Source organism: Maylandia zebra, linkage group LG14 (assembly GCF_041146795.1).
Source record: "Maylandia zebra isolate NMK-2024a linkage group LG14, Mzebra_GT3a, whole genome shotgun sequence".
NCBI lineage: Eukaryota > Metazoa > Chordata > Actinopteri > Cichliformes > Cichlidae > Maylandia > Maylandia zebra.
The window spans coordinates 3,769,898-3,797,281 of NC_135180.1; the positions used below are offsets into that span (position 1 = coordinate 3,769,898).

At 41.5% G+C, this 27,384-nt stretch overlaps 1 protein-coding gene across 1 annotated transcript; it reads right to left on the reverse strand.

Moving 5' to 3' along the window:
- Window positions 1-1,427: 1,427 nt before the first annotated feature.
- On the reverse strand, window positions 1,428-23,654 carry phf12b (PHD finger protein 12b). Its single transcript, XM_024799126.2, has 15 exons — window positions 22,927-23,654; window positions 22,500-22,681; window positions 19,678-19,750; window positions 14,804-15,260; window positions 14,562-14,682; window positions 14,340-14,472; window positions 14,081-14,245; window positions 12,719-12,862; window positions 11,217-11,913; window positions 9,962-10,066; window positions 9,692-9,838; window positions 9,482-9,577; window positions 4,243-4,325; window positions 4,009-4,147; window positions 1,428-2,634 (listed from the first exon to the last, which is right to left on the reverse strand). The coding sequence occupies exons 1-15, from the start codon at window positions 22,990-22,992 to the stop codon at window positions 2,165-2,167; spliced, it is 3,078 nt and encodes a 1,025-aa protein (XP_024654894.2). The 5' UTR covers window positions 22,993-23,654; the 3' UTR covers window positions 1,428-2,164.
- Between the last annotated feature and the right edge of the window lie 3,730 nt (window positions 23,655-27,384).

Sequence of the window (27,384 nt, forward strand, 5' to 3'; positions counted from 1 at the left end):
CCCTCCCTGAGCCTGGTTCTTTCTCATACTTTGGAATAGGGCCCATTATCACATAAGAGGCACCATGTACCAGTGTCAGTACCTAAAAACACTGAAAGAGGTCATGTTGCCTTATGCTGAGGAAGAAATGCCCTTAAAATCGTGGGGCGATCGTGGCTCAAGAGTTGGGAGGTCGCCTTGTAATCGGAAGGTTGCCGGTTCGAGCCCCGGCTTGGACAGTCTCGGTCGTTGTGTCCTTGGGCAAGACACTTCACCCGTTGCCTACTGGTGGTGGTCAGAGGGCCCGGTGGCGCCAGTGTCAGGCAGCCTCGCCTCTGTCAGTGCGCCCCAGGGTGGCTGTGGCTACAATGTAGCTTGCCATCACCAGTGTGTGAATGTGTGTGTGAATGGGTGGATGACTGGATATGTAAAGCGCTTTGGGGTCCTTAGGGACTAGTAAAGCGCTATATAAATACAGGCCATTTACCATTTAAAATGGGTGTTTCAGCAGGACAACGACCCCAAACACACCAGCAAGCAGGCAACATCCTGGTTGCAGACAAAAACAGATTGATGTTATAAAGTGGCCGGCCCTATACCCAGACCTCAATCTGATTGAGAATTAGTGGAATGACCTCAAAAATTGTCTTCTTGATGCAAAACCCAAGAATGCAGAAGATCTGTTTAATGTAGTCCAGTCAGCTTGGAGGCAGGTGTCAAATATTTGTTGACTCCATGCCACACAGATGTAAAACAGTGATCAGAAATAATAGTTACACAACTTAATATTAGTTGTGTGCTTAAAGGAAAAGCAAAATCCTCATTTTAGTTTCTACTGTAAATATTCCAGTTTGTAAATGAAAATGCAGACACTTCTATTTTTGTGAACCTAATTTTCTTTTTCTTCATTTTCAGTAAAGAAAAACTTGTTCATGTTTTCATTTGGGATTGAATGTGCATGGCTCCAGGGCCTTTGTATATATGGAAAAAAATGCTATTAACTGTACCATAGACAAAACTGAAGGCAGAGACAAATCAAGAAACCGAAAGCTGCTGCAGCAAAGGTCCGACAGAGCATCTAGACTTCAGTCAGTCACTGACTGCCAAAGATTTTCATTGTTTTTAAAAAAACGATCAAGGGCTGAACCATTTTCTAATAGGGGAGGGAGGGTAACACTGCAATATATTCATTTTTTAGAATTTATATTCAACGTTAATTGCAGCTAGGCTCAAAGTGTTAATGCTAACTTATTTTAATAAACAACATGTCATATGCAAACAACTAGGGTGTGGCAAAGATTATTTTAGGGTGGCACATGCCCACCCAATGCCACCCTTGTAGATCCACCCCTGTCAGTACTGAACTTGCTGTCTCAGAAAGTGAAAACCAAACTAGAGCTCAAAGTGGACCTAGAACAAGGCTGAAAATAACAGGCATAAACACTGAGTTTGTTCTTAGAAAATCTTTCTGTATTTACAGGTTTGAACAGACAAGCAGGTACAGACAGAGTGCTTATATACACAGCAGCACAAGATGTTAAAATGAGTGCTAAAACTATACGGTATTTACAGATGGACTACAGCGGAAAGTACAGACTAAGAACAAGTTTTATCACAAAACGTCTGGTACTCTACACAGTATCACAAATTCAATGAGCTGTACAGTTAAAAACCAAAAAATGGCAAATCTACATGAAATCCAATGTTTCTCCAATCGAGAGGCACTGAATTAAAATGTATTTACATTATATATACATGTTATAGTGTATAAGCATGTATGTTTTCATACATATATAGCTACCTGTGGTGCAAAAGCAGCAAAAGAAATTAGAATGTATGGAATTGAATACTACAAAGAAAAAAAATGTTTGTGCTAAATGGGCTGACTGACAAAAAGGTTACACCATACATAACTAATATACTGGCAAAAACAAAGATTGAGCCCAAGGAAGTAATGTTTGCTCAAAGTCCTAACGGTCCTAACGGTTACGTCAGTCATTTAAAAGAAAAAAGAAAAAAAGAGATTGTCAATAATACTTCAAGTTCATGCAAAGATATAAACCATTTAAAAAAAAAAGAAAAAAAAGAAGAACTTTTCCCTGTTGACCAACCAGCTGTGCAGCTTTCCCTTCATCGTGACACAGAAGGTGCAAAATAAGAGGGAGGGCGGGGCTTCCTGTGCGGATTATGGAACAGAGTTAGAACGCAGTACGGGCACTTGGTGGGGAGGTACAGTCTCAGAGTCAGCCTCATCCTGGTTGGAAAAGCCGCTTGTTGTGGCAGTGCTGGGTGGTGGTGGTGTGGAGGTGTTAGCGGTGGTGCTGAGGGTGGTGCTGATGACACTGCTGCTGGTGGTGGTGCTTGTGCAACTGGCAGCAGGTGTAGTGGCCTGCTCCTCTTTGGGCTGCTTACTGGCAAACTCAGTGATGCTAAAGACAAATTGGAGGCAGCCCAGTTTGATGTAGCTGCCATGGTGGAGCAGGGCCGTGCCCTCCCAGCCCGCCCCGCTGCCTCCAATTAGGCTGGAGCTACTCGCTTTGCAGCTACAAGACGGCTCAGCACCACCCTGACGTTGGCTACTCATCACTCCTCCTACTGGCAACAACCCCACCATGGAGTTGGCTCCCTCGTTCTCTTCCCGTTTCTTACTGCGACCTACGCAAAGAAGAAATGCAGCAGGTCTGAGAAAGACGTCTGTACAGACTAGTGTCACAGTAAACTCCATTAATGTGGAGACAATGCAACCATGAAAAGATTTCACTGATTACATTTTATCCACAAAATAAAAATGAACACTTTGTTTTGAAAATGAGACTAAAATCATGTGGAAAGCTGAACTCTGGCAAACATGTTTTACACTCATCATCTATAAACAGTTTCAGAGAAATCTGATTTAATGCTGTTTCACACTGCAGCTCTTTACTAATCAAACATCTGTCCAAATGATCTTTAATAACAGATTAAGACTGGAAGCTTTATGTGATACAGCAACATTCAGACTTTACATAACGTGGTCTGCCACAGAACAAGTATATCTGACTGCTCATTTTACACTTTATTTACCTTTCTCATTGCTACAATGCCACATGCACCAAGTTTACCACTGTACTGTACGTTTACTACATCCTTACTTTTACTTTGCAATTGCAATAGCTAATAATAAGCCAGCCCGTTCTTTCCCATTTGGTGTTTTCTCTACCAGCAGGCTCGCTGGCTAGATCGCCATTATGGATGGAGATGAACTCCAACACCAAACTCATGGTTTGTTTTTTTCCTGCACTTCAAGCTGGCACTCTAACCAGAACCTACAACAGACGGAGAACTGGTTCGTGTGCAGTTCTCCAACAATGAGAATACAATGAGCTCACTGGGACTCAAAGCAGAACAAGAGCCAGCAGCTGCAGTCCAAGAACATGGGCTGACTGAAGACAGCTAATGATGATGTTCACTTATTTATTTTAGTTTTATATTAAGCTAATATTATTCACTTAAATATAAGCACGCATAGCTCAGCACATCTCATAGACTACTCTAAGGTATGAATTACAGCAAGAAGGTGATAAGTTTTCTTGTCATTGGTTCACTGCACTGCACAAACTAATTACATGTACCCATTAAGAATGACAAATGTGACCTTGACCACAATTTGGATGAAGAACACTAAAAGCTGACCAAAAATGCAGGAGCAGTGTCAGTGTAACAAACAGGACACTGACATTAAGCACATGGGGGGGGTACACTTCCTGAAATTCTAGCCAAACTAAAAATAATTCTTTTCAGTATTAGAGTATAAATTAAAGTATTCCTGTAATTTACAGACGCAATGATGTTATGATTTCTTCACAATTAAAATTTTAACCATTTTAACCAGAACACATACAGATGAGTGGCTAAGTGGAAGAAGATGGATGGATATTCATAAAAAGTTCATACAAAATCTATGAGTGACGACCTCATCAGCAGTCAAACTGGGCACACAGACCTGGGTTCCTTCAAGCCAATCCAAACAGATGACGGAGATGTACTTACGAATGATTCCTTGGACTTTGGCTACCAGGCCACCGGGTGGACATGGTGAGGTCTTCTCAGAGAAATCGCACGAGTACAGGACATTATCCACTGTGGTGCCATGCTCGCTATAGTTCAGAAGCTCATAATGCTTGGTATTCTGAAGGACGACAAACACACATCTTGGTCATTTACATCTTGGTCACTAACAACCACAGGAGTGCTCTGCAGAGTGATGTAGTTTAACAGCCTCACCTCGTCATAGAAAATACAGGCATGTTTCCCCGATACGTAGTTGCAGTGACCGTAGTTTGTAAGGCACACATCCATGTCAGCACCTTAAAGAAACAGTTAAAGACTTAAACACCCTTTCCCACAACACAAAGAATACAGATTTGCAACATGGATTTTTTTTCTGCAATATTGACGTGTCAAAATGTATTTTAATGACCTGCACTCCAATGTGACATATTGTGTTTTTGTTCAGTAGTTTTTATTCCACATGGTCCTGTTGTGACCCTCACAGGTCTAAGAACTTACTTTCACAGACAACTTGCTTAAAATACTCCGATTTAAAGATGACGGTATCAACTAGGGCTGGGCCATATTATACCGTTCACGGTAATACCGGTATAATGTTAGGCAACGATAGGAAAATGAAATATCGCGATAGAATGGGAGTAAAACGCGCATGCGCAGTGCCTTTGTTTTCATACGCACATGGCCGATTGTTGAGTGAAACAGATGAACCAGAATTGGTTTGTAAAAATGGTGCAACTTCAGTGATGTGGAACTGATTTGGTGTTTGTCCGTCAGATACACGACAAAGCACATTTTTTTGCAGAACATGCAAGCGGCCGTCGTTATTGTCGTATTTGTCGGACTAAGATGCTCTTAAATCTGGGAGTAATCTGGGTCCTAAACTCCGTATGCTTCAGGTCAAACAACACTGCAGCATCACTGAGCGTTAAAAACTGTCTAAATTCTTTCATCTTTAATAAAACGATCAGCATTGCTGCTTTACCAGGTGTAACTATAAAGTTTAACTTCCAGGCATCCATGAAAACAAAAGTTATTACATTTAACGGAGTTAGAAGTTAGCAGGAAGCTAGCGGAAGTTAGCTCGCTAGTTTTGCTAGTTACCTAAGCATGATATTGCATGTTCTGACTGAGAGATTTCTGAAAAAAAATCAAACGTACAGCTCTGCTATCACTTCCAACATAAATGAAGACAGGAAACTAAACAGCAGTGACGTTTGTAGGGTTACTGAAGTTGGGCTAGCTGGTATATAATGATGTGCTACGTGATTGCTAGCGACACAGCTATATTAGCATAACATAAACAGTGAAGCTGGAGGACGAACACTAACACTTTTCCACTTATAAAAGTTAACGTTAAGGTTCTTCATGGTTAGAGACAAATGCAATTGCATGGCAGGATGTTGTAAACGGACCAAACTTCAGTCAGGAGAACAACTGAGATAATCCATCCACAATACGAGGTTAGTCATTAATATACTGCAACATGGGAATAGAGCAGCTGCCAGAGAATTCAACATTAATGAATCAATGGTACAGAAGTGGAGGAAGCAAGAAGAATGAGTTTAATAAAATTTGATTTATCTGACTGCTTTGTTTCGCTTAATGTGCCTTATAATCCCGTGCACCTTATGGTCCGAAAAATACATACTGCACACTGCAGTTTAATGTTGCAAAGCACCTCTTTAACTTCAGTGGATATTATACATGGTTATGCTCAGGATATGTCAGCCCATTTCTACTGGAAATGCCTTTTGGTTAAACTTTCAGCAAGGAATTTGCATTTGCACTGTTACATTTTTATAAAGCTTTAATGTACATAAAAACCAGCTTCTTGTTTAAGTGAAAATAAATGGAAGGTTGTCTTTTTGCGCTAGTAATGTTGTGGAGTTGTATTTTGTCTCGCATCAATTATATCGTCGGTTATATCGTTATCGCAAATTTTCAAATATATATATCGTGATAAATATTTTTGGCCATATCGCCCTGCTCTAGTATCAACTATCACTCAACCTGACTAATGATGCAGAGATTGTGATATATTATTATATTATACTCTAAAATATGACATTACTGCCATGTATTTGAAAAAAACTAAGCCAAAATGCAGAATTAGTGTATGAAACACTAAGCAAACCCTTGTTGCTTCCATAGAAATAAAGATGACAAGTAGCAGGTACATACTGCTAATCAAACACAATTGATTAACTTATCAGCACGAGTGACCACCTCTATAAAAACCCAGAAGCATTCTGGTGTGTACATAATGCCAAAGAGGAAAGATGTCTTAAAGCAGCGGTCCCCAACCCCCGGGCCTTGGACCGGTACCGGTCCGTGAGTCGTTTGGTACCGGGCCGCGAGAGTTGAGACTCAGGTGTGAAATGTATGGTTTTCAGCGTTATTTTTTATCGTTTTTATCGTTGACTTGGTTTTCCTGGGTCTTTTCACGTGTGTTATGAATAAATCTTTTTTTCGGTACCGGTACTAGTTTTATTTTGTTGTATTTATCCGCGACACCTTAAAGGCCGGTCCGTGAAAATATTGTCAGGCATAAACCGGTTCGTGGCGCAAAAAAGGTTGGGGACCGCTGTCTTAAAGAATAAATGAGTGCTGCATGTCAGTATCTGAAGTTGCATGAAGCCAGTCCCAAACACGCTCATAATTCTACCATGAGAAAGATTATTCACTATTCAAGTGGAAAACATTCAAGACTGTTGCAAAATATTTCCAGGAGTTAAAGTCCCAAAAAAAATTCACCTAGGATCAGGCAGTGCAATGACTCCAAGCACATCAGCAAATCTAAACAAGAATGTCTGGTGATTCTGCAAGCTAATGAATGATGGGGTGTTGTTAGTTTTTCCACAAACTGCTTCTGCATCACTTCCCATTTTTGTATTTGTAGGAGTGACTAGCTCAGGTCCAAGGTACACCTGCTGTGTTGGCAACTTTGCGTATCACCGGCAATGCCATCACACAGCTATATCCATTCATGCTAGCTATTACGGTGCATGTACGTGCTGCAGTATTCTTCTGAACAATAGGTGTTGCCCGTCCTCCAAATCAGCGCTGGTATAGAAGGAGAAGAAGTCAAAGTTGGAAGCCAAGGAATTTTAAAGTTTTTGCCAAGTTTCAAAGTTTCAACATCTCCCTCTGTGAAACCTGTGAACCTCTAAACTTCTGTACTGATATGATGTTAGGATGCCATTAAAAACAGACTTTAACCCAGCTGCAGCAGCAATGGAACGATGCATCATAAAAATGGAGCAGTCCCCTCTGCGAATCCCTAACTTATTGTGGTGGAGGGGTTTGTGTGTCCCAGGGATCCCAGGGGCTATGTTGCCTGGGGGCTTTTGCCCCCCTGGTAGGGTCTGCCATGGCAAATTGGTCCTGGTTGAGGGACCAGACAAAGAGCGATTCGGAAGACCCCTATGGCAAGACCATCGAGGGAACAGTTCACCCTGCCATAGGGTTATTGGGGCCCCGCCATGGGGTCTGGCCGGGCACAGCCCGAAAGAGGGACATGGGCCCATCTTCCTGCAGGCCCACCACCCGCATGAGGTACGGTAGGGGTAGGGTGCATTGTGAGCCAGGCGGCGGCCAGGACCGGCAAACCGTCAGGCGACTCAGGAGGGGAAAGCGGTGTTCAACCTGCACTGTGTATAGTGCGGGTGGAGTGCTGCTGACTTAGACTGAGAAAATTGCCGGGCGGTGGAAGGAATAGTTCGAGGACCTCCTTTGGGGGCGAGGTCACTGAAGCAGTTAAACAATTCCTTGGTGGCAGAGCCCCTGGGTTGGATGAGGTCCACCCTGAGTTCCTGAAGGCTCCAGATGTTGTAGGGCTGTCTTGGTTGACACACCTCTACAATGTTACATTGAGATCAGGGGCCGTACCTCTGGATTGGTAGACCGGGGTGGTGGTTCCAATCTTTAAGAACGGGGACCGGAGGGTGTGTTCCAACTACAGGGGAATCACACTCTTCAGCCTCCCTGGGAAAGTCTATGCCAGGGTGCTGGAAAGGAGAGTCTGTCTGTTAGTTGAACCTCTGATACAGGAGGAAGAATGCGGTTTTCGTCCTGGTCGTGGAACACTGGATCAGCTCTTCAGCATCTCAAGGATACTTGAGGGTGCATGGGAGTTTGCCCAACCAGTCTACATGTGTTTTGTGGACTTTGAGAAGGCATTCGACCGTGTCCCTCGGGGAGTCCTGGGAGTATGGGGCGTCTGGCCCATTGCTACGGGCCATTCAGTCCCTATACAACTGTTGCATTGGTCCATATAGCCGGCAATAAGTTGGACTTGTTCCTGGTGGGTGATGGGCTCCACCAGAGCTGCCCTTTGTCACCAATTCTGTTCATAATTTTTAAGGACAGAATTTTTAGGCGTAGCCAAGGGGTGGAAGGCTTTCACTTGGGTGGTCTCAGGATCTCATCTCTGCTTTTTGCAGATGGAGTTGTTTCTGCTGGCTTCATCGGGTGATAGCCTCTGGCTTCCCTCGGAATGGTTCGCAGCCGAGTGTGAAGCGGTGGGAATAAGAATCAGCACCTCCAAATCTGAGGCCATGGTTCTCAGCCGAAAAATGGTAGAGTGCCCACTCCGGGTCAGGGACGAGTTCCCGCCCAAGTGGAGAAGTTTAAGTATCTCGGGGTCTTGTTCACGAGAGACGGGAGCAGGAAATCGACAAACGGATTGGTGCGGCGGCCGCAGTGATGCGGACGCTATATGGGTCTGTTGTGGCGAAGAGAGCTGAGTGTAAAAGAGATTGCGGATACAAGCGGCGGAAATGGGCTTCCCCCGAAGGGTGGCTGACCTCTCACTTGAGATAGGGTGAGAAGTTTGGCCATTTGGGAGGGGCTCAGAGTAGAGCCGCTGCTCCTCCACATCGAAAGGAGCCAGTTGAGGTGGTTAGGGCATCTGACAAGGATGCCTCCTGGGGGCCACCTGGGTGAGGTGTTCCGGGCATGTGCCACCGGAAGGAGGCCCCGGGGCAGACCGAGATTATATCCCTCGGGTGGCCTCGGAACGCCTTGGTATTCCCCCAGACAAGCTGGAGGAAGTGGCTGGGGAGAGGGAGGTCTGGGCTTCTCTGCTTGGGCTGCTGCCTTCGCAACCCAGCCCTGGATAAGCGGAAGAAAATGGATGGATGGATGACCAGCAGAGATGACAGCTTACAGCATGTAACATCAATTTTGCTATACGGTGACATTTGCCAGGCACCACACAGCAGGTATAATGGCGTCCTACCCATGTTCCACTTCTGTCTTACTAAACTTTAGTCATAAGGCAAGAGTCTAACCTAAATCAAACATGATTGACTGGAGTTTGGTGAAGTGGTATGATTTTTATAAAGTACGTCAGTACGTGAACCTTTCCTCATCAAAGGTGAAACCTAAGAGTGGCTCAGAGCCAGGGCACAGAATGCAGCAGGGTCAAAGTCACAGCGACTGAATGTCCTACCTGATCCTATGTGTAACGTCCTATAGCACATGCTGACAGCTGCTCCTCTTCCTGTCAGAGGGTAAAAGACCGCTCTGGCTTGCACCTTTTTCTGACCTGGGAGGAGGAGAGTGTAGGTTTTAATAATTAGAACAAAACAGCAATCAAACAGCAGAAAAACTGACTTCTTGACAAGTAAACAGACTAAACTGTAGTGCAAAGGTATCTTACTGTTTGGGTGGGGTGCTGAGGTTTTTGGGGTAGTGCTGGTGGTGGGGGGAGGTTGAGTGCTGGGCACTTTGGGAGCAAAGAGCTGCTGGATCCTCTGATAGGCCAAGAGCTTGATCATCTCTGTATCCAGTTTGTCCAGCTCAATCCCTGCACACACACAAACACACATAACCGCTAGAAGCTAATTACATCTTCGTGTGTTTCATAGCAGAACACAGCAATACGAAGGCTCTTAAACTGTCACATGTGGCCGCAGAGTGACAAACTCACCCCCATCCTCCTCTTTTCCATCCTTCATGCAGCTGGACAGGTTGGTGATGGAGGGCAGTGTGTTGGGCAGCAGTGAGTCCGTCAGTGCAGGAGCAGCCTTTATGTCTGAGGGACAGGAGAGGAAAAAAGAGACAAATTGATGAGATGAGATAAAAGAAGGACCAGAAAAAAGACAGTTTTTGATAGTTCACTATAAAGGAAAAAAGTGCACAGGAACTATTACTGAGATAGAAGGCAAAGCAAGTTGTATCTGAATAACTTTTTTTTCTTCATAACTCAGTAACTGAAAATAAAATGTGCTCTTAAATGGCCATGTATCCTTTTGGTAAATGGGGCTGCACGACACAAAATATGTAAGAAAACTGTTAGCACCATCGATTATGTCAGCAGTGAGTATTCAATTAATAGGAACAGTAAACATTCAAAAGAGAGAAAACTCAGGTCTTTTAAAATGAACGTTTCATTTGTTTCCACTTTAGAAAATGCTTGTTTTGATAGTTTAACAATACACAGTATCTGCCAAAAGAGCTCAACTCTTTCACTGTATTTACATCCCATATCACAATCACATTTCCACTTTCTTGAAGAAACATTTTCCTAAAGACAAAAAACTGATAAATTATTAGAAGTAGAAATAACAGAATCACAATTTTAAGTGATCTGCCAAATAAAATAAGCTATGCATCCTAGACTGAGGCATGAAATAAAAAGGCCTTCTTCCCATCTGCTTGGAGCTCTTTCTTACATTATAAGGGGAAAAAAAGAGTTCTGACAGTATTGCATCTCCTGGATGAAGCAGAGTTGGTCAGTGTGCACGCGTGTGAATGCATGTGTGTTAAAGTGTGCGAGTGAATGTGTGTAAGCCTTCAAACAAGCATGTAGTGGCTGCAGTGAAGAAAGGTGAGCATATAACCATTCTCAGTTCTGAGGCCTTCTCTGTGCTTTAATGCAAAACAGACGTTATGAAAGTGGAGATGTTAATACTAATAATAATTCAGCCTAACAGCATGACTATTAACACAATTTCTTAAAGTTAAAAATGTATTTAAATTAATATAAATACGCAAAATAATGTTGCTATAGCCTCAAATTAAATGTTCTCTCATGCACACCATGGCCACCGTTACATGTATAATGAGGAGAGAGTAACATAATGATTACCTGAGTATATTATTACTATTATTATCATCATTATTATTATTAGCTGTATAAAGTGATACATTTAGACTGCAGCTTTGACATTTCTGATGTGTACCTGGAGTAGGTGCTGATCCAAACTTTACTGTGTCGTGCTCCTGGCTGCCTCTAGATGGTGCATCTGTGAAGGAACTGCTGGTGATTGAGGAGGGCTTTTCATCGGTGCTCACACACTCCTCCTGGGGCTCTGTCTGGCTCCTGTGGTTCTGTTGGCCACTGTGGGGCCATATCGTGGGGGCAGTGGGGCAGTTCTGTTGGGCACATGCATTTACAGTGCTCTCAGGTTCCTTCTTAACCGTTTCTGTTCCTATGTGGTTCACCAGTCCATAGGCAGAAGCTGATGGCGTTTTCCCAGCCTTCAGTCTGTTCTGTAGCTCAGCCTGCCTGCAGGAATCTGAGGCACTGTTACAGTCTACAGGTCCATTGGCTCTGGGAGGCTGAACCAATTCCAGAGGCCCATTAGGTTTCCTACAGTTCTGACATGGTGTCACGGTGCATTTGCAAAGAACTAGCCCTGATGGGCTGTCCTTGGAAAGAGAGGCCCCCTGGGAGTCACTGGGTGTACTGCAAGCTTTAGAGCAGGGGTCAGGGGAAGAAGTCCTTTCTAATGAGGCCTGAGTTTTCATGTCTTCTGATGCTCCACTTGATTGTGTATTTGCTTTCTGCTCAAAGTGCCACTCTGTTGATGAGGCCTTCTGTTTGATGGATAGGTGTCGCATGATACTGCACTGGAGAGCGATGACATCCTGAAGCCACTGTTCAACACAACACATGTATGTTTTTATAAAGAAGCAACCAGCAGTTCTGTTGAGAGGCCCTCCCCTTCATCAAGGATTCATTTATATCACACAAACAAACAGATACCAGAATTTATCTTTTGCTGCAATTTTCAATTAATTACTCAAAGCTCTACAGTCTGTGAAAAAAACAGACTTTCTAATGCAACTGTTGCAAAGTGCCGTGAAGCAGTTGGTTCAGCTTTCAGAACTTCTGAAACTGAATTTTCTGTTACTTTCTGATAAACACAGTACACAGGATGTGTCAGTGTTTCACTCATCTACACCAAAAATCTGACTCTCTAAAAACTTCTTGTCCAAAAGCGATCAATCATCCTTAACCTCCTAGGACCTGGTGTCCACATATGTGAACATCACATTTTGGGTTGGCTAGACCAAAATACTAAATGTTGCTCTACAAAGGCCTGATTTCCACATGCGAGGACGTTATACTGCCACTGTTCTATTGAAATTTAAATCGAATGTCCTCATATGTGGATCTCATTTTTCTCAGAAACAAACATCAGGTAAAAAATAAAATCTGATAATTCTTTGGTTTTACATTCATCAGGTCCCAATCAGCCCAAATAGCAAAGAGAAATTAAAAATGCATGCTATGAAAGAGTTTGGGTCTTAGGAGGTTACGCTGCTCTCCTATTAATCTCACATCCTATTACATCAGATGACACAGATTGTAGCACACAAAAGCCTGTTTCGAGGGAACTATCATTACAATCTGACTTAAAGAACATGTTAGGCAGCTGCTGGTTTCTCTTGTGCCTACCTCCTGCTGCTCAGCCTCTGTGGTGAAATGCTTTGTGGGCTGATGGTCAGGAATGCCACTACAAACCAGCTCCAGCTGGCGCACCCCTGCAGGAAGCAGCATGGGCGGAGGATTCTGGTACTGGGACTTGATGGCATCTGGCACCTGAATAAAAACACTGACTGTTAGAGACAATCTAACACTTTCTAGCAAATTAACCAGTACGTTCAGATGTGTCTAAAAATAGCATCACTTCATATACAAGTGCACAACTGCTTAAATTTCAGAAGCTGGAAAAAAGACAGAATGTCAGTATCTAGGTAGAGCAGGGCGATATGACCAAAATATTTATCACGATATACATTTGAAAATTTGCGATAACTATATAATTGACACTAGACAAAACACTTTCCAACTCCTCAACTTTATTAGTGCAAAAAAAAAAAAAAAAACATCAATGTATTTTCACTTAAACAAGCAGCTGTTTTTTATGTGCATTAAAGTTATATAAAAATGTAACAGTGCAAATGCAAATCCTTGCTGACAGTTTAACCAAAAAGACATTTCCAGTGGAAATTGGTCGACATATCCTCAGCATAACCATGTATAATATCCACAAAACTTAAAAAGAGGTTATACACACACAGTACTGTAATATTATGTTGAAGTACAGTACGTATCACTCCGCGAGGCTCCGCCTACGATAGCCGTAACGCTCCGACAATCCATCAAGCGGTGTGGCTTCGTAGCTTAGCAAAGTCGTACTGAAACATTTGACAGATTTTCGAGCGCTGTGTACATAAAATCGTTTCGAGGTCAGTAAACACAACCAGAATTCATACATAAGGCACACGGGATTATAAGGGGCACTGTCTATTTTGAGAAAAATCAAAGGATTGATTTTAAGTGCGCCGTATTTTCCAAAAAACACGGTAATAACGTCGGCCCGCTAGCACGCGCTACCAAAAATAGTGCTTTGTTGTGTATCTGACGGATGAAAGCTAAACCAGTTCCACACCACTGAAGTTGCAGCATTTTTACAAACGAATTCTGGTTCATCCGTTTCATTCAACGATCCACTTTCGCTCTTCTCATTCTGCGTCGCCGCCGTGTGCGCATGTAAACAAAGGCACTGCGCATGTGCGTTTTACCCATATTCTATCGCAATATGTCATTTTCCTATCGTTGCCCAACATTACACCGGTATTAGCGTGAACGGTATGATTTAGCCCAGCCCTATATCTAGGTATTACTGTCTTAGTGTAACAGATATATTATTAAAGCCATTCATTTCCTAGATCTCCACCTGTGTTCCAGTGGCCAAGAAAAAAGGATTATATGAAATCCAACACACTGCACCGTCACACTGAGACACACGTCTACCTTGATGGTTTTCTTGTTGCGCTGGCGAGTGGTGCGCCGGTTGGGAGCATTTTGTCGATGTACTCTACGCAGGAAGTCCAACTTAACTGCGTGCTGGGACATCCTGTCCTGGAACTGATCGAAGAGCTGACAGCGGCTGGACAGGCTGAGGCTCCTCTGATTCAGCTGCATAGCAAACAAAAATATATCAATACAAATTTACATCAATAAAAGGAAAGGGAAAGCAGCTTTAGCTTAGAATCAGCACAGTGCATCTTACTACTAAGTGCTCCACATGGTTTGGACACATCCATTTGCCGGCAGGTAAAGCTGTGAGTGGAGGATCCAGACAGTCCATGTGGAACAGGAGGGGACAGTAATCGCACTGGATCAATGGAGCCAACCTGCAACTCCTGAGAGACCAAATAAATAGAATTAGTACCTGCTGTCATCACTTCAGGGCTTCGTCTACCTCTTTGCACTGTGCTCCAGAACTCCTGACCTGTTGCATGAAAAGCAGATTTTGACTGGCAAAGGGACTAGACCATTGGGATCCAGTTCATGCTGAGGCCGCCTGAAGGGCTTTCCAAGCAGCTCTTCTTTTTTCCTCCGTTTACTGCTGCCTAGAAATCCAAACAAAAGAGCAACATTGAAGAAACAGTCTAAATTGCATATATAAAGAGGTATTTTAAACTTAGGGTGCTGAAAGAAATCATATTTTGGTAGTCATTATGACTGACTGACCTGGTAGTGCAGTGGTGCACGTGAGCTCACTCGGCAGCTGAAACTGAGTGGGGTTTCTCTCCATAGCAGCCGCTATTAGGAGCTGAAAGGGCCTCTTGAGGAGTCGCGGTGTCGGAGCAGAAACTGTAGAACTCTCGAGCTCTGCACCCTGAACTTCATCCTCAGGCTCTGCTGCCTCCTCCTCTCCATCGTTCTGCTCCTCTGAGGGGGTTGGGGTGGATGAAGTGTTGGAATTTGGAGTCCCAGGTCGGCTGCTTGGCCTGCTGCTGGTTCTGCGGTCCAATAGTCGTACCTGGGCCACTCGTAGACCAGGGCCTGCAGCTCCAGCCCCCGGAGGAAGACCGTCAAGCCGCAGTGGGCCAGCGTTGAGCTCCAGCTCCACAGATGGAGAAGCAGAGCGCTTGGAGGAGGATTTCTCTGGCAGGCCGTTGGTCTGTTCAGACTTCTGTTCTCTTTTCTGTACAAAGTCACACAAAAAACCCAAACACTGATTTAAAAAGCCATCTCTTGACACTGCTGTCTTAGCAAATTATAGATGAATCTCTAATCTTCCTTTTATCTCAAAGATTCTTGAAAAAAATCATTAAAAAAAAAAAAGCTAACAGATCATCTGCAGAGGAATGGCTTATTTGAACAGTTTCAGTCAGGTTTCAGAGCTCATCACAGCACAAAAACAGCTTTAGTGAAGGTTACAGTTAATCTTCTTATGGCCTCTGACAGTGGACTCATCTCTGTACTTGTACTTGTTAGACCTCAGTGCAACGTTCAATACTTTTGACCATAATATTTTATTAAATTATTATGGTCAAGCATAATATTTATTAGAGCATGCTGTAGGTATTTATTTCTGCAGTGGTTTGTATTAGGGCTCCCACAATTTGTCAACTAGCCACGATTACGTCGACTATCAAAATCGTTGACGACTAATTTAATAGTCAATGTGTCGTTTGAAGCTTTGTAAGACCCCGAAAGATGCAGGAATAAGTAGTAGGATTTAAGAGTGTAACAACGAAATGAAACAGAAGATGGCAGCACTGCATGTACAAGGATGCCAGCTGCCGTTAAACCCCGAAGAAGAAGAACCAGGCTGTGTCCCAATCCAGCGACCGCACGCTTCGAAGTATGCATTTTGAGACCGATTACGTCACAGCGACGCAACGACGGCTGTCCCAATCCAAAGTGTATTCCAAATGCGGTTGCCAAATGTGCCATCAATTTCCCCAAATTTGAAGTGTGGTCCGTTGTAGACTTCGTGGTCCCATACATCCCACAATTCATTGCGCAACAGTGGGTGTGGATAATTTTGCCGAAAAATACGGCAGACGGCTGAAGCGGAGCGGCCGAAGAGTAAACTTTTAAAAGTGAGTACTGAATGTTATGTCACTTATTTATGTGCAAATGTTTAATAATGAAGAACATTAAAACATTACTGTTGCCCACATGTCAGCAAAGTTGTGTGACATTAATGATGTTTGTACTTTCAGCGTCAGCTTGGTTTTAAAGCCTCTACTTTAAAATATACGCCGTTCAATAGTCAACCTTAATCTGACAGAGAATGTGATGATTTTATGGATAATTAAAGTCAGTTATACATCCACAAACACAACAAGCTGAAAGTCAGTGATGCTGCTTGGTTTGCAGTCCTGAATATCACAGCACAAGCAGGATTCACTGCACTGTTAATGTTAGCTATGTTATATTGCTGCCTCTGTTCGGTGGTGTCGAGCCAAACGGACTTTAACGTGTGTTTGAACGAGCTCACGGTTCACTCGTTAAGCTGAAAGAAAGATGCTTTAATCACAGGAGTCACACATGTGTCCACTGTACCATCTGGGAACTCTTCTTGTTTAGCACTCGTAATAACACAAACACTAAATCCTCCTTCTCTTGTGCTGTTTTGTAGCAGTGTGTACACCTGAGACTGTCACCTGTCTGTCTGTCCTGCACTCTCTCTCTGTTTATTTCTCTCCGGTTGTGGAATAAAAGTATGAACATGTCTCAGCCTCAGATACTCAACTAATCAAAGTGATGTCATAAAAAAAATGAACGAACAAAACATTTTTTCTCCTTCATTTCTGTCAAACAATGCTGTATGAAACGTTTCTCGCGGTTTGTATCATGGTTGCTAGGCAACCTGAGCAGCGCGACGAAGGCTAGACCGTCCCATTTCACAACCTCTCACTTCCGCACTTCTCGTACTTCCTAGTACGCGCCGTTCCTAGTACGCAAACTGTGAATACTCTGAAGCGTACGGTCACTGGATTGGGACACAGCCGCAGTCTCCGGTATCATAGCTGTGTCCAAATTCAGGGGCCGCACCCTTTGGAGACTGCATTTGGAGGCCGATTACATTACAGCGACACGAGGAAGGCTGTCCAAATTCGAAGACTCCGACAAATGCGTCCTTCATTTCCCCAGATTTCAAGGATGGGTCGGGTGTATCCTTCGTTGCCCAACCTATCCCAGAATTCATAGCACGGCCCAGCCAATTCCAGTTTCCAACAATGACGGCAGCTACTTAATTTTAATATTACTCTTTGTGGGTCACAAAATAAACTTTTAAGATATTTTCAAGTGAGAATTCAGCTGTCTAAACTTTAAATATCTGATCAGTTTATCAAGACATCACATTTTTGCAAAAGTGCACCAACATTTTCGGAGACATCTGTTACCCACCAGCTCGATAGCTAGCCGGGGCTCAAGGCTCACTAGAGCCGACGAGAACACCGAACTCCTGGCACATCGTTTTCAGACCCCCCGCGGTCTAAACATGATATATAAGTCACTTAGATAACTTAAAAATGTTGTTGTTTGGCTTTTTCCAGTGTTTCATGTGTTCCTGAGTAAGTTGGCTTGGCTGAGATTAAAGTTTTTTCACACAGCTGAAGAAAAATCAAACAGAAAACAGATTAAACAGAAAGTTTGAGATGGTAGAATTTACTCCAATGTCCTGTTATATTTTAGTTAGCAAGGAGCAGACGGCTATCTAATAGACTCCAATTTGTTCATGTGAGTCCGCTTCACACACCAAGGTTAATTATGGATATACTAGGACCAATTCTGTTTACATTTTAAATGCTTCCCTTAGGCAGTATCATCAGCAGTATCATAGTATACATTTTCACTGCTATGCAGAGGACACCCAACTTTATTTATCCATGAAGCCAGATAACACACACCGATTAGTTAAACTGCAGGAATGTCTTAAAGACATAAAGACCTGGATGGCCTCTAATTTTCTGCTTCTAAATTCAGATCAAACTGAGGTTATTGTACTCGGCCCTGAAAATCTTAGAAATATGGTATCTAACCAGACTCTTACTCTGGATGGCATCACCTTGGCCTCCAGTAACACTGTGAGGAACCTTGGAGTCATTTTTAACCAGGATATGTCCTTCAACGCACATATTAAACAAATATCTAGGACTGACTTCCAATCTTTGCGTAATATCTCTAAAATAAGAAATATCCTGTCTCACTGTGACACTGAAAAACTACTTCATGCATTTATTACTTCTAGGTTGGACTATTGTAATTCATTATTATCGGGATTGTCCAAAAACTCCCTGAAAAGCCTTTAATTAATCCAAAATGCTGCAGCAAGAGTCCTGACAGGGACTAGAAAGAGAGAGCAGATTTCTCCTATATTGGCTCCCTGTTAAATCCAGAATTGAATTCAAAATCCTGCTCCTCACATACAGCATATGTAAGCATATAGTTGGGCTGGATCAGTTGACCCTGAATCCTCCCTTAGTTATGCTGCAATAGGTGTAGACTGCTGGGGGACTCCCATGATGCATCGAGTATTTTTTCTTCAGTCACCTTTCTGACTCACTATGTGTCATGGCCCCGCCCCTCCCTGAAACTGGTTCTGCCAGAGGTTTCTTCCTGTTGAAAGGGAGTTTTTCCTTCCCACTGTCGCCAAAGTGCTTGCTCATTGCTTTTCTCTGCATGTTAGGGCTGCACGATTAATCGTTAGAAAAATTGCGATCTCGATTCATACTTATGTGCGATCTCATTTCCAAATGACAACGATTAAAAAATTTTTTTTAAAAAGGCGACGACGATTGTACCGCATTTTGATCCGGGACGCAATCTGCATGAAAACAAGCGCTCACTCTTCCTGCTCAACAAATGACAAGGGCGGAGCTTTATACCACGTGATACAGAAGCTGTGCTAAAATTGGCAGGGAAAAAAACAACGGAGAGCACGTCAGGGATGACGACAAAGTGACAGGAGAAAATCCGTCCCGGTCAACCACCCAAACATCAATAACGGAAACCTTATACAGCGTTTCCCTATACCCGTCGAACTCCCGCAGGCACAAAGAAATTACGGAGGCTATCACTTATCACCTGACCAAAGATATGGCTCCCATCAATACTGTGCAAAACGAGGGATTTAGGAAAATGATCAACACCCTAGACAAACGCTACACAGTGCCGTCCCGCAACTATTTTTCTATTGTTGCACTACCTGCTCTATACACGCAGCGTCGAGCAACGGTGGAGACGGAATTTCAAGCAGTACAACGACAAAATGTGAGACATTTGTTGTTTTTATGTTTATTTATTGTTTTTATGTTCAGTCTCAACTGTTACGAAGTTGATGTGCAGTTAATAAGCGCAATAAATATTTATACTGGAAAAGAGAATCGTGATCTCAATTCTAAGCAAAAAAATCGTGATTCTCATTTTATGCAAAATCGTGCAGCCCTACTGCATGTATTATTGTAGGGTAAAATATTATTGTGATTTGGTGCTGAATAAATAAAATTGAATTGAACTGATTTATCAGTACATAGAACACACTCTCCAGGATACATTTCAAAAGCAGAATGAATCAAATGTGTAACAACACATCTGTCACTCACCTTCTTTCGAACATTGCAGCGATGACACATCCATTCCCCTGGAGGAAGCATTTCTTCACTCAGAGGTGGGTTGCTGTCGTAAGAAGACAGAAATTAAATATTTAATAAGATAAAATGAATCACAATTTCTAATTCTCATTTCATTGAAATGAAAAACTGATTTGATCCCATTGTTTTGGTATCAAAACAAAAGTCTAGCTTCTTCTGTCTCCATCTGGTGGGCCAATGGCTGCATTACAACAAAAGCATCCACACAGTGCAAAGTAATGGCAGTTACCAATGTTACATTTTCATTACAGTAGCTGACACATTCATTAATAATCAATTGCTTCCTATGTTTTACACTACATACTAGAGGTGGGAATCACCATACATCCCACGATACGATATTATCACAATACTTAACACACGACACAATATTATTGCGATTTTTAAAAATATTTTGCAATATTCAGATTCTGTACATAAAGGTAAACTTTATCAATATTCATTTTATCTAATATCAAAGTCTCACACTCAGTCTTTCTCTCATTTCAGTCAGTTTTATTGTTGACAAACTGAACGGTTTGTATTACAGTCTAGTCCAACTTAACTGAATGCAACCATCTGGTACAATTATAGCTATTCTGAACTATGCAATTTATGAAAACTATGCAGCCCATTCAGCAACTGAAGAATTTGAAAGTAAATTAAAACAAAATATAATTTTACATTAAATAAAAAAGTTTTAAACGTAATTAAAATAAAACATGTCTTAAATTAAAATAAGTAAACTGTCATGTTTATTGCTGCCAAAAACAAGTTAAACACATTTGGACAGTGAAGCAATGTCAGGATTGTTGCTCAGAAAAAGGATCAACATGCTCTGAAGTCAGAGCACAAAAACCTTTTTTGTAACAAAATATCGATTTCTGCTGTCCCTGTATCGATACATTATTAGCAAACAAAATATCACGATACTGCACAGTATCGATTTTTTTCCCCCCACCCCTACTACATACTGCCCCCATTCAAGAAAACTTTCGTCAGATCCACCTCATTTCACCTTACCATTTTTTAAAATTATGTCTGGTTAACTGTTACCTTGGTATTTCCATCACTCATCTGCTACTTGCAACCACCATCCGCTTAACAGTTATTCATAAAATTACACTTAGTGACCAAACTGAACCATCTATCTATTATGCTTTGTTACTCCTTTCTTTTTAACTTGCATTTTTAACCATGGTGGTGCAGTGACTAGCACTGTTGCCTCACAGCAAGGAGCTCCTTAGTTTGATTCTACCACCTGGCCGGGGCCTTTCTTTGTGGGGTTTGCATGTTCTCCCCGTGTTTGCGTGGGTTCTCTCTGGGTACTAGTAGTTTGCTTGTAGTAAGCTTATTTACCTACTTTTTCTCTTTACTCATTATTATTTTTTAACAATTTATTCATTTCTATTGGCTGTTTGTTTCTATAGTTTCTAGTCAACTTTAAACTTTTTTTGCTGATGCACCCGGTGTATGAATTCATAATTGCAGAATTTAGCATAAAAATTGGACTAAGAAATACAAAACATATCCAGTAAAATGACGACAAAAATACATTCCTCCAGATTTAAAAAATGAAACAAGTTTTTTTTAATGATATGTTTGTGTTTGAAGTGGTCACATGTGAGATGCGCTGTGCATGGCACAACTGAGTTGTCACCCCATGTAATATTGTCTTTTACATTGCAGACATCAAAGCAGCAAAATTCGTCAATACATATTTAAAATCTGAAGGCGTCCACAGGTGTGGCTATATATGTACAGACGAGTTTTATACGGTTTTCAGGTGACAGTCTGGACTCAATTCTTCCAAATACCAAAGTAATACAGAAAAAAATGATACGGGTATTTATTTATCGCTGCGGCACCGAAATTACCTCAACAAACGCTGTTATACCCGTCCAAAAAAACTGCGGAATATTTCGTCCGTATTTTTAAAGCACCCCTTTTCCATCAGAGTTGATTTTAAAGGTTTGTAAGATGGCGGTGGAAGAAGGGGGGGAAAGAGCAACGAGGTCGCCATATTGTAAACAGAGGCTACATTTTTACCAGCAGCTCCGCTGGCTGCAGCCTCGGCAGGAGGGGAGGACCGACTGCAAGCTAATTCAAGCCTCTTGCAGATACGACATATTTAAGCATTTTTTTTTCAAACTCCTGTGTGTTATATTTTCATTAACGACGCGTGAAAATAAGTTTGCTATACACTTTCAAACTATATAAAGTCCAAAAGTCAGTATACAAGATAGACGACTGGGATAACGGTGCACAGTCCTCCCAGAGCAAGAAAACATTCTGCTCTGTTACTTTAATTATCAGTTCCTATCTTAGATCACCAAACGTCTTTTAATTAACTTTAACTGGTTTATTTCCTGAGATTCTGAAAATGTGTGGAAGTAAATTTGACATGCAAGCAGCTTCCAGAGAAAAATGGGAGTTAATAATAAACCTTACAGAGTGCAACACAGCGGCTAAAGCCGGCCTCCATGGTTAACGTGAACGGAGAACACAGCGGGAATTTCGGAAGAACAATTGATCGTTAACGTTGACTTTTCATTGATATAAGCGTGAGCTTTTGTAGCGAAAAAACTATCAGGCAAAATGAAATCATTTAACAGATCATTTCTTTACACATTTCAAATCATGTGTCTATGAGAATCGGAACCACAGCAAAACGGTAACCGAGGACAATCACTGGAGTTAGCATTCAGCCATCTTTACACATAACTGACGGGGACTAGCAGTTATTTCCGCTTGTTTTACTGACTCTGTGCGTGTTCTTCAGTCAAATAACTTACCAGCACTGGAGATGGAAAGCTGCAGGACAGTGGTCACAGCACAGCAAGTCTCCCCCTTCCCTGCAACTATCGCAGGTGTCGTGGTTAGTCGCCCTGCCGCTCCTCCGGACGTCCCTCACCAGTTTCCGACTCCGTTTCTCTACCTCATCTGACTTCGGGGGCGCCAGTAGTGTTTGAATTTGCTGCAAAAGTTGTTCAGCTGTTTAGTTTGACATCGCGGCTAGTGTCTAGTGTCCGCTGTGACGTTTATAGAGAGCGGTAACAGTAATTTGTGGCCTCCGTTACCAAGCCGAATTAGCTAGCTAAGAGCTTGACAGCGGGCTATAGTGATGATGACAGCTGCGATTCAAATTTGGTAAAATTTATTAAAGTGTTAGCAACAGAGGAATGTTTCGCTTAATTAAGGCCTTAGACATAGCAGCCTTACCTCCATTAAGCCCCCAGAGGTATCCAAATCGTACACAATCGTTGGTGTCTCCATTTTGTCCCACATTCATCCAGAAACAGACTTTGCAAAAGGAATTTGCGAACCAAGAGCCTCGGTGCTCACAATAACCACGATAAATCCTGTAAGAGATTACTTCCCGAATGTTTTCGGTCAGAGGATGTCTGGTAAATCGACGTTAGCTATCGTTAGCTGCCCAAAGGAGCTAGCTAGGCAAACGTCAACCAGTCAAGGTTGTGAAGCTAGCGGTCTCACTAGCTGCCGTGGTTGGCCATAAAAAGGTAACAAAAATGACGTCTAACTATGTAGTTAAAATACTGATTCCTTAGCACCACTTTTTATGTGTAAGTGCCACGAAAACATACAGAATTTTCTATCAGTAGACTACTGCTCTTAGCTACACAATCCATCTGCGGCCTAGCTGGCCAGCCATGATTCTTGTTTCTGCTCCTGCAAAAAGGAGCGCTGTAAATCTGCAAAGCCCTCCGCTCCCATTGTCAAAACAAAATGTAACCAAACAATCCAGGAGAAAACTAGATGTAGTACGGCCCAAAACCTGGTTTCCGACAGCGTCCGGAATGTATAATCCTCAAATCAAGTATGTGGAAATGCAAATTTGGTTGATGTTATTGTTGTGAAAAGGCTGTGCATCTACACTGGCTGCTAGCAACATCCTTACAGTTGGCGCAACCGCGCACACCGGACACGCATGCGTATTGGAACGGATATAGATAATTACGGATACATTATAACGAAGCGGTAAAACATTGTCTACACGGTGTTTTGAGTGGCACTGACGTTTTGAAGTTATTTTATTTGCTATGACTTTCCCTGTCGGTTGCCTTATGGCACTACTCATTACTATTGTGCTGCTACGAGAGTAGCATTAACTGCTTCTTGCTTCAATAGCTTTATTGTTTGTTAAAGAACACGACTCGTGTAATTTGCACTTCTGCTACAATAGCGTTTCAGCTGCTCAAATGACCATCTTAATTCTTCTTCCGCTTGCTCAACGTGTAGTCTATTTCAACATGTAGTCTATGTAGACAGCATCCATCCATTCTCTTCCGCTTATCCTTATCGCGGGGTGGCTGGAGCCTATACCAGCTGGATGACAAGTCAGTTAAGCTAACAGAAATGTTTAGATCAATTCAAACCAATTTAGTTTTAATTACATAGCACCAAATCACATCAGCTGTCACTGTCCTCAAAGCGCTTAGTTATCCTTCTACCAATCAGACTTTTCTGACAGAGGGCATTGTGTATTTTGCAATTAAAGTCCTCACTGGGTTAAGCTGCTGAAGTCTGAAACACATTCTTTAATTAAGAGAGGACCAGATTGTGCAAAGTGAAACGCTGAAGTAATGCACAGATCATTAGAAAATAAAGACATCCAAAACATTAACAAATCAATAATCCACCATTATATTCTCTTAAACCAAAGATTTATTTAAGAATGTATGAAGCCCTAATTTACTTATTTTCCATCTAGCACTTAAATAATATAAGTTCTCACATAAATAAAATTTGTATTTATTGCAGGTTTGTCTGGTTTTTGTTAACCAGATCACACCAACTATAAAGTCTGACCAGATCCCAAAACACTACATGTAGGGTAAAGAATATGTTTGTGTGGGACACCTTACTAATGCTGAGAGATGATGAAAACTGAATCTAGAAACAAAAAACAAAAAAACTATGCTAGTTAACAGTTTGGCATCAGTTATGTGAAGGATATATATACTGCCATTTATGTGAATGAAAATTTCCAATCTTAAAATAGAAGGTATGATCTCTGTTTTGTGCAACCATGTCTATCATATTAAGTATTAAAACTGTTTAAATATATTTTAGCAGCCAAACTGTCTGTTTCAGTTTTAATAGCAATTAATCCATAGGTCAGCACACGGACTGATTGTTATGCAGCACTTTTCTGCTCTTGCAGAGCACTTATAGCACATCAGTTCTGAACCACACTTTTTCATCTTGGTGTTCTCTGTTGCAAACTAGAGCACATTAAAATGTGGGGCATTGCATCAATATATGGGACTGGTAGACAAGGAATAAAAATGCTGTGCAGGCCCACTTAAAGTACACGCATGATCGCAACATCCACAGCAAGTAAAGGTCCTGCATTTAAAGTCTCGGTAAAATAGAAGTATTTAGATATTAAGGTAAAGATATAGTTTATTTATCCCAGAACTGGGAAATTTTTATGTTATAGTAGTTAATGTTTGACTTAAATCAAACAAACCTAAATAACTTAAATAAGTAGAGTGGTGTGCAGCTTAATAAAATCTTAACAATTAACAACAATAATAACTAGTTGAAAATAAAATTAGGCACAATAAAGTAAAATAAGTATAACTTTAATTAGTGATATATAACTAGTAAAAATGTCCATCCATTCATTCATTAATTTTCTGCTGTTTATCCAGGTTCACGTTGCGAGAGCAGCAGTCTAAGCAGAGATTTCCCTCACAACAGCCACCTCTTCTATCTGGGGAATACTGAGACATTCCAGGCCTGCAGAGATGTGTGATCTCTCCACTGAGTCCACTGCCCAGAATACCTCACCTATAGGAAGCGTCCAGGAGGCATCCTAGGCAGATGCCCAAACCACCTCAACTGGCTCCTTTAGAATTTTCCTTTCAAAACAAAAGCAACAACAAAAATAGAACATTAAAACTGGCTAGCTAATTGTTGGTCTTCTACTTCACCTTGTTGTCAGTGTGGGCACCAGGTACCACCTCAAAATCCTGGATAGGCACAGGCTGTAGTTGTTTTCTTCCTTCTGTAGTTGATGATCTCTGGTCTTACTCAGAGATGATTTCTTCCAGACCACTCCACAAAATCATCCTCCTGCTCCTGTCCATCACGTATACATCCAAACACTATAGAACTGTCAGAGTAGTTCTGTTACCCAGAGTTGTACTGAAAGCCTGAGATGCACAAGTTGAACAGGAATGATGAAGGTGGCACTATATGTTGTGCCAATACCCAGTGACACTGGGCAGTTATCAGAAAATTGCATGTTAGTACTCATTGTGCAGAAAAATGTTTGTTTTCATATCTAAAATATTTAAATTGATATTACTGCAAAATTAATATGCATGTCAAATCAAATCAAATCACTTTTATTGTCACATCACATGTGCAGGTACATTGGTACAGTACATGTGAGAGAAATTCTTGTGTGCGAGCTTCACAAGCAACAGAGTTGTGCAAAATACAATAACGTAAACAAGCAAAATACAAGAATGGTTACATCTGAAACTAATAAATATATGTACAATATATAATAGTATATGCATTTATGGATGTGTATACTAAATATTTTTCTATGTGTGTGTGTGTGAGTGTGTGTGTGTGTATACACATATTTTACAAATTAAATAGAGTAAACAATAAAATAAAATATTTAAAAATATGTTGCGTTATATTTAATTCATTTTAACCACTTAGGTTGTTTACTCTAGATCTATGCATCTTATTCTATATGGTAATGTAGCATTATCCTGCTTTAAGAATCATATATATTTAAAAAGTTCAGCAAGCTCATACCTTTGCCTTCAACTCTTTGACATTTTCTAGCAAATATAAGAAGGGCTTTATATATATACTGGCTGTTTTTTTAAATGGGGCTGATTCTAAAACCTAAAAATGGTTGCCTTGGAGAGAGGAAATGTTAGCAATTATAATGTATAGTGGACAGAATTTCCATGAATGATGGGTAATTGCTAACCCTTGCCAGCAGAGGGAGGCACTGCTCAGTTGTATTTGAGTAGCTGGCAAAATGAGTTTTCATGCTGGTAGTTAGCTTATGTCAGGGGTGTCGAACTCCAGGCCTCGAGGGCCGGTGTCCTGTAGGTTTCAGATCTCAACCTGGGTCAACACACCTGAATCACATGATGAGTTCATTACCAGGCCTCTGGAGAACTTCAAGACATGTTGAGGAAGTCATTTAGCCATTTAAATCAGCTGTGTTGGATCAAGGACACACATAAAACCTGCAGGACACCGGCCCGCGAGGCCTGGAGTTCGACACATGTGGCTTATGTGATTTTGTGCACAGAAATATATGACATTCCATTTTAGAAATGTAGTCCCATGTTCCAATTAATTTTAATTAAATTACTAATGTTACTAGCCATCACATGTTGTACACATGTCCAGCATGACCATTCACCAGGCTACAGTTTATTGAACATTTTAGTGCATATATTAATATGTACATTAATATGTAGTACAAGAATGTTGAAAATGAAAAATCTTTTTTACAAAGTGAATTTTCAGTTATATTTTTAAATCTACATATTTTGATCACATTTGTAAAAGCCCTTAAAAAGTATTTAGTTGCTGACTTTAACCTCCTAGGACCTGGCGTCCACATATGTGGACATCACATTTTGGGTTATTTAGACCAAAATACTGAATTTT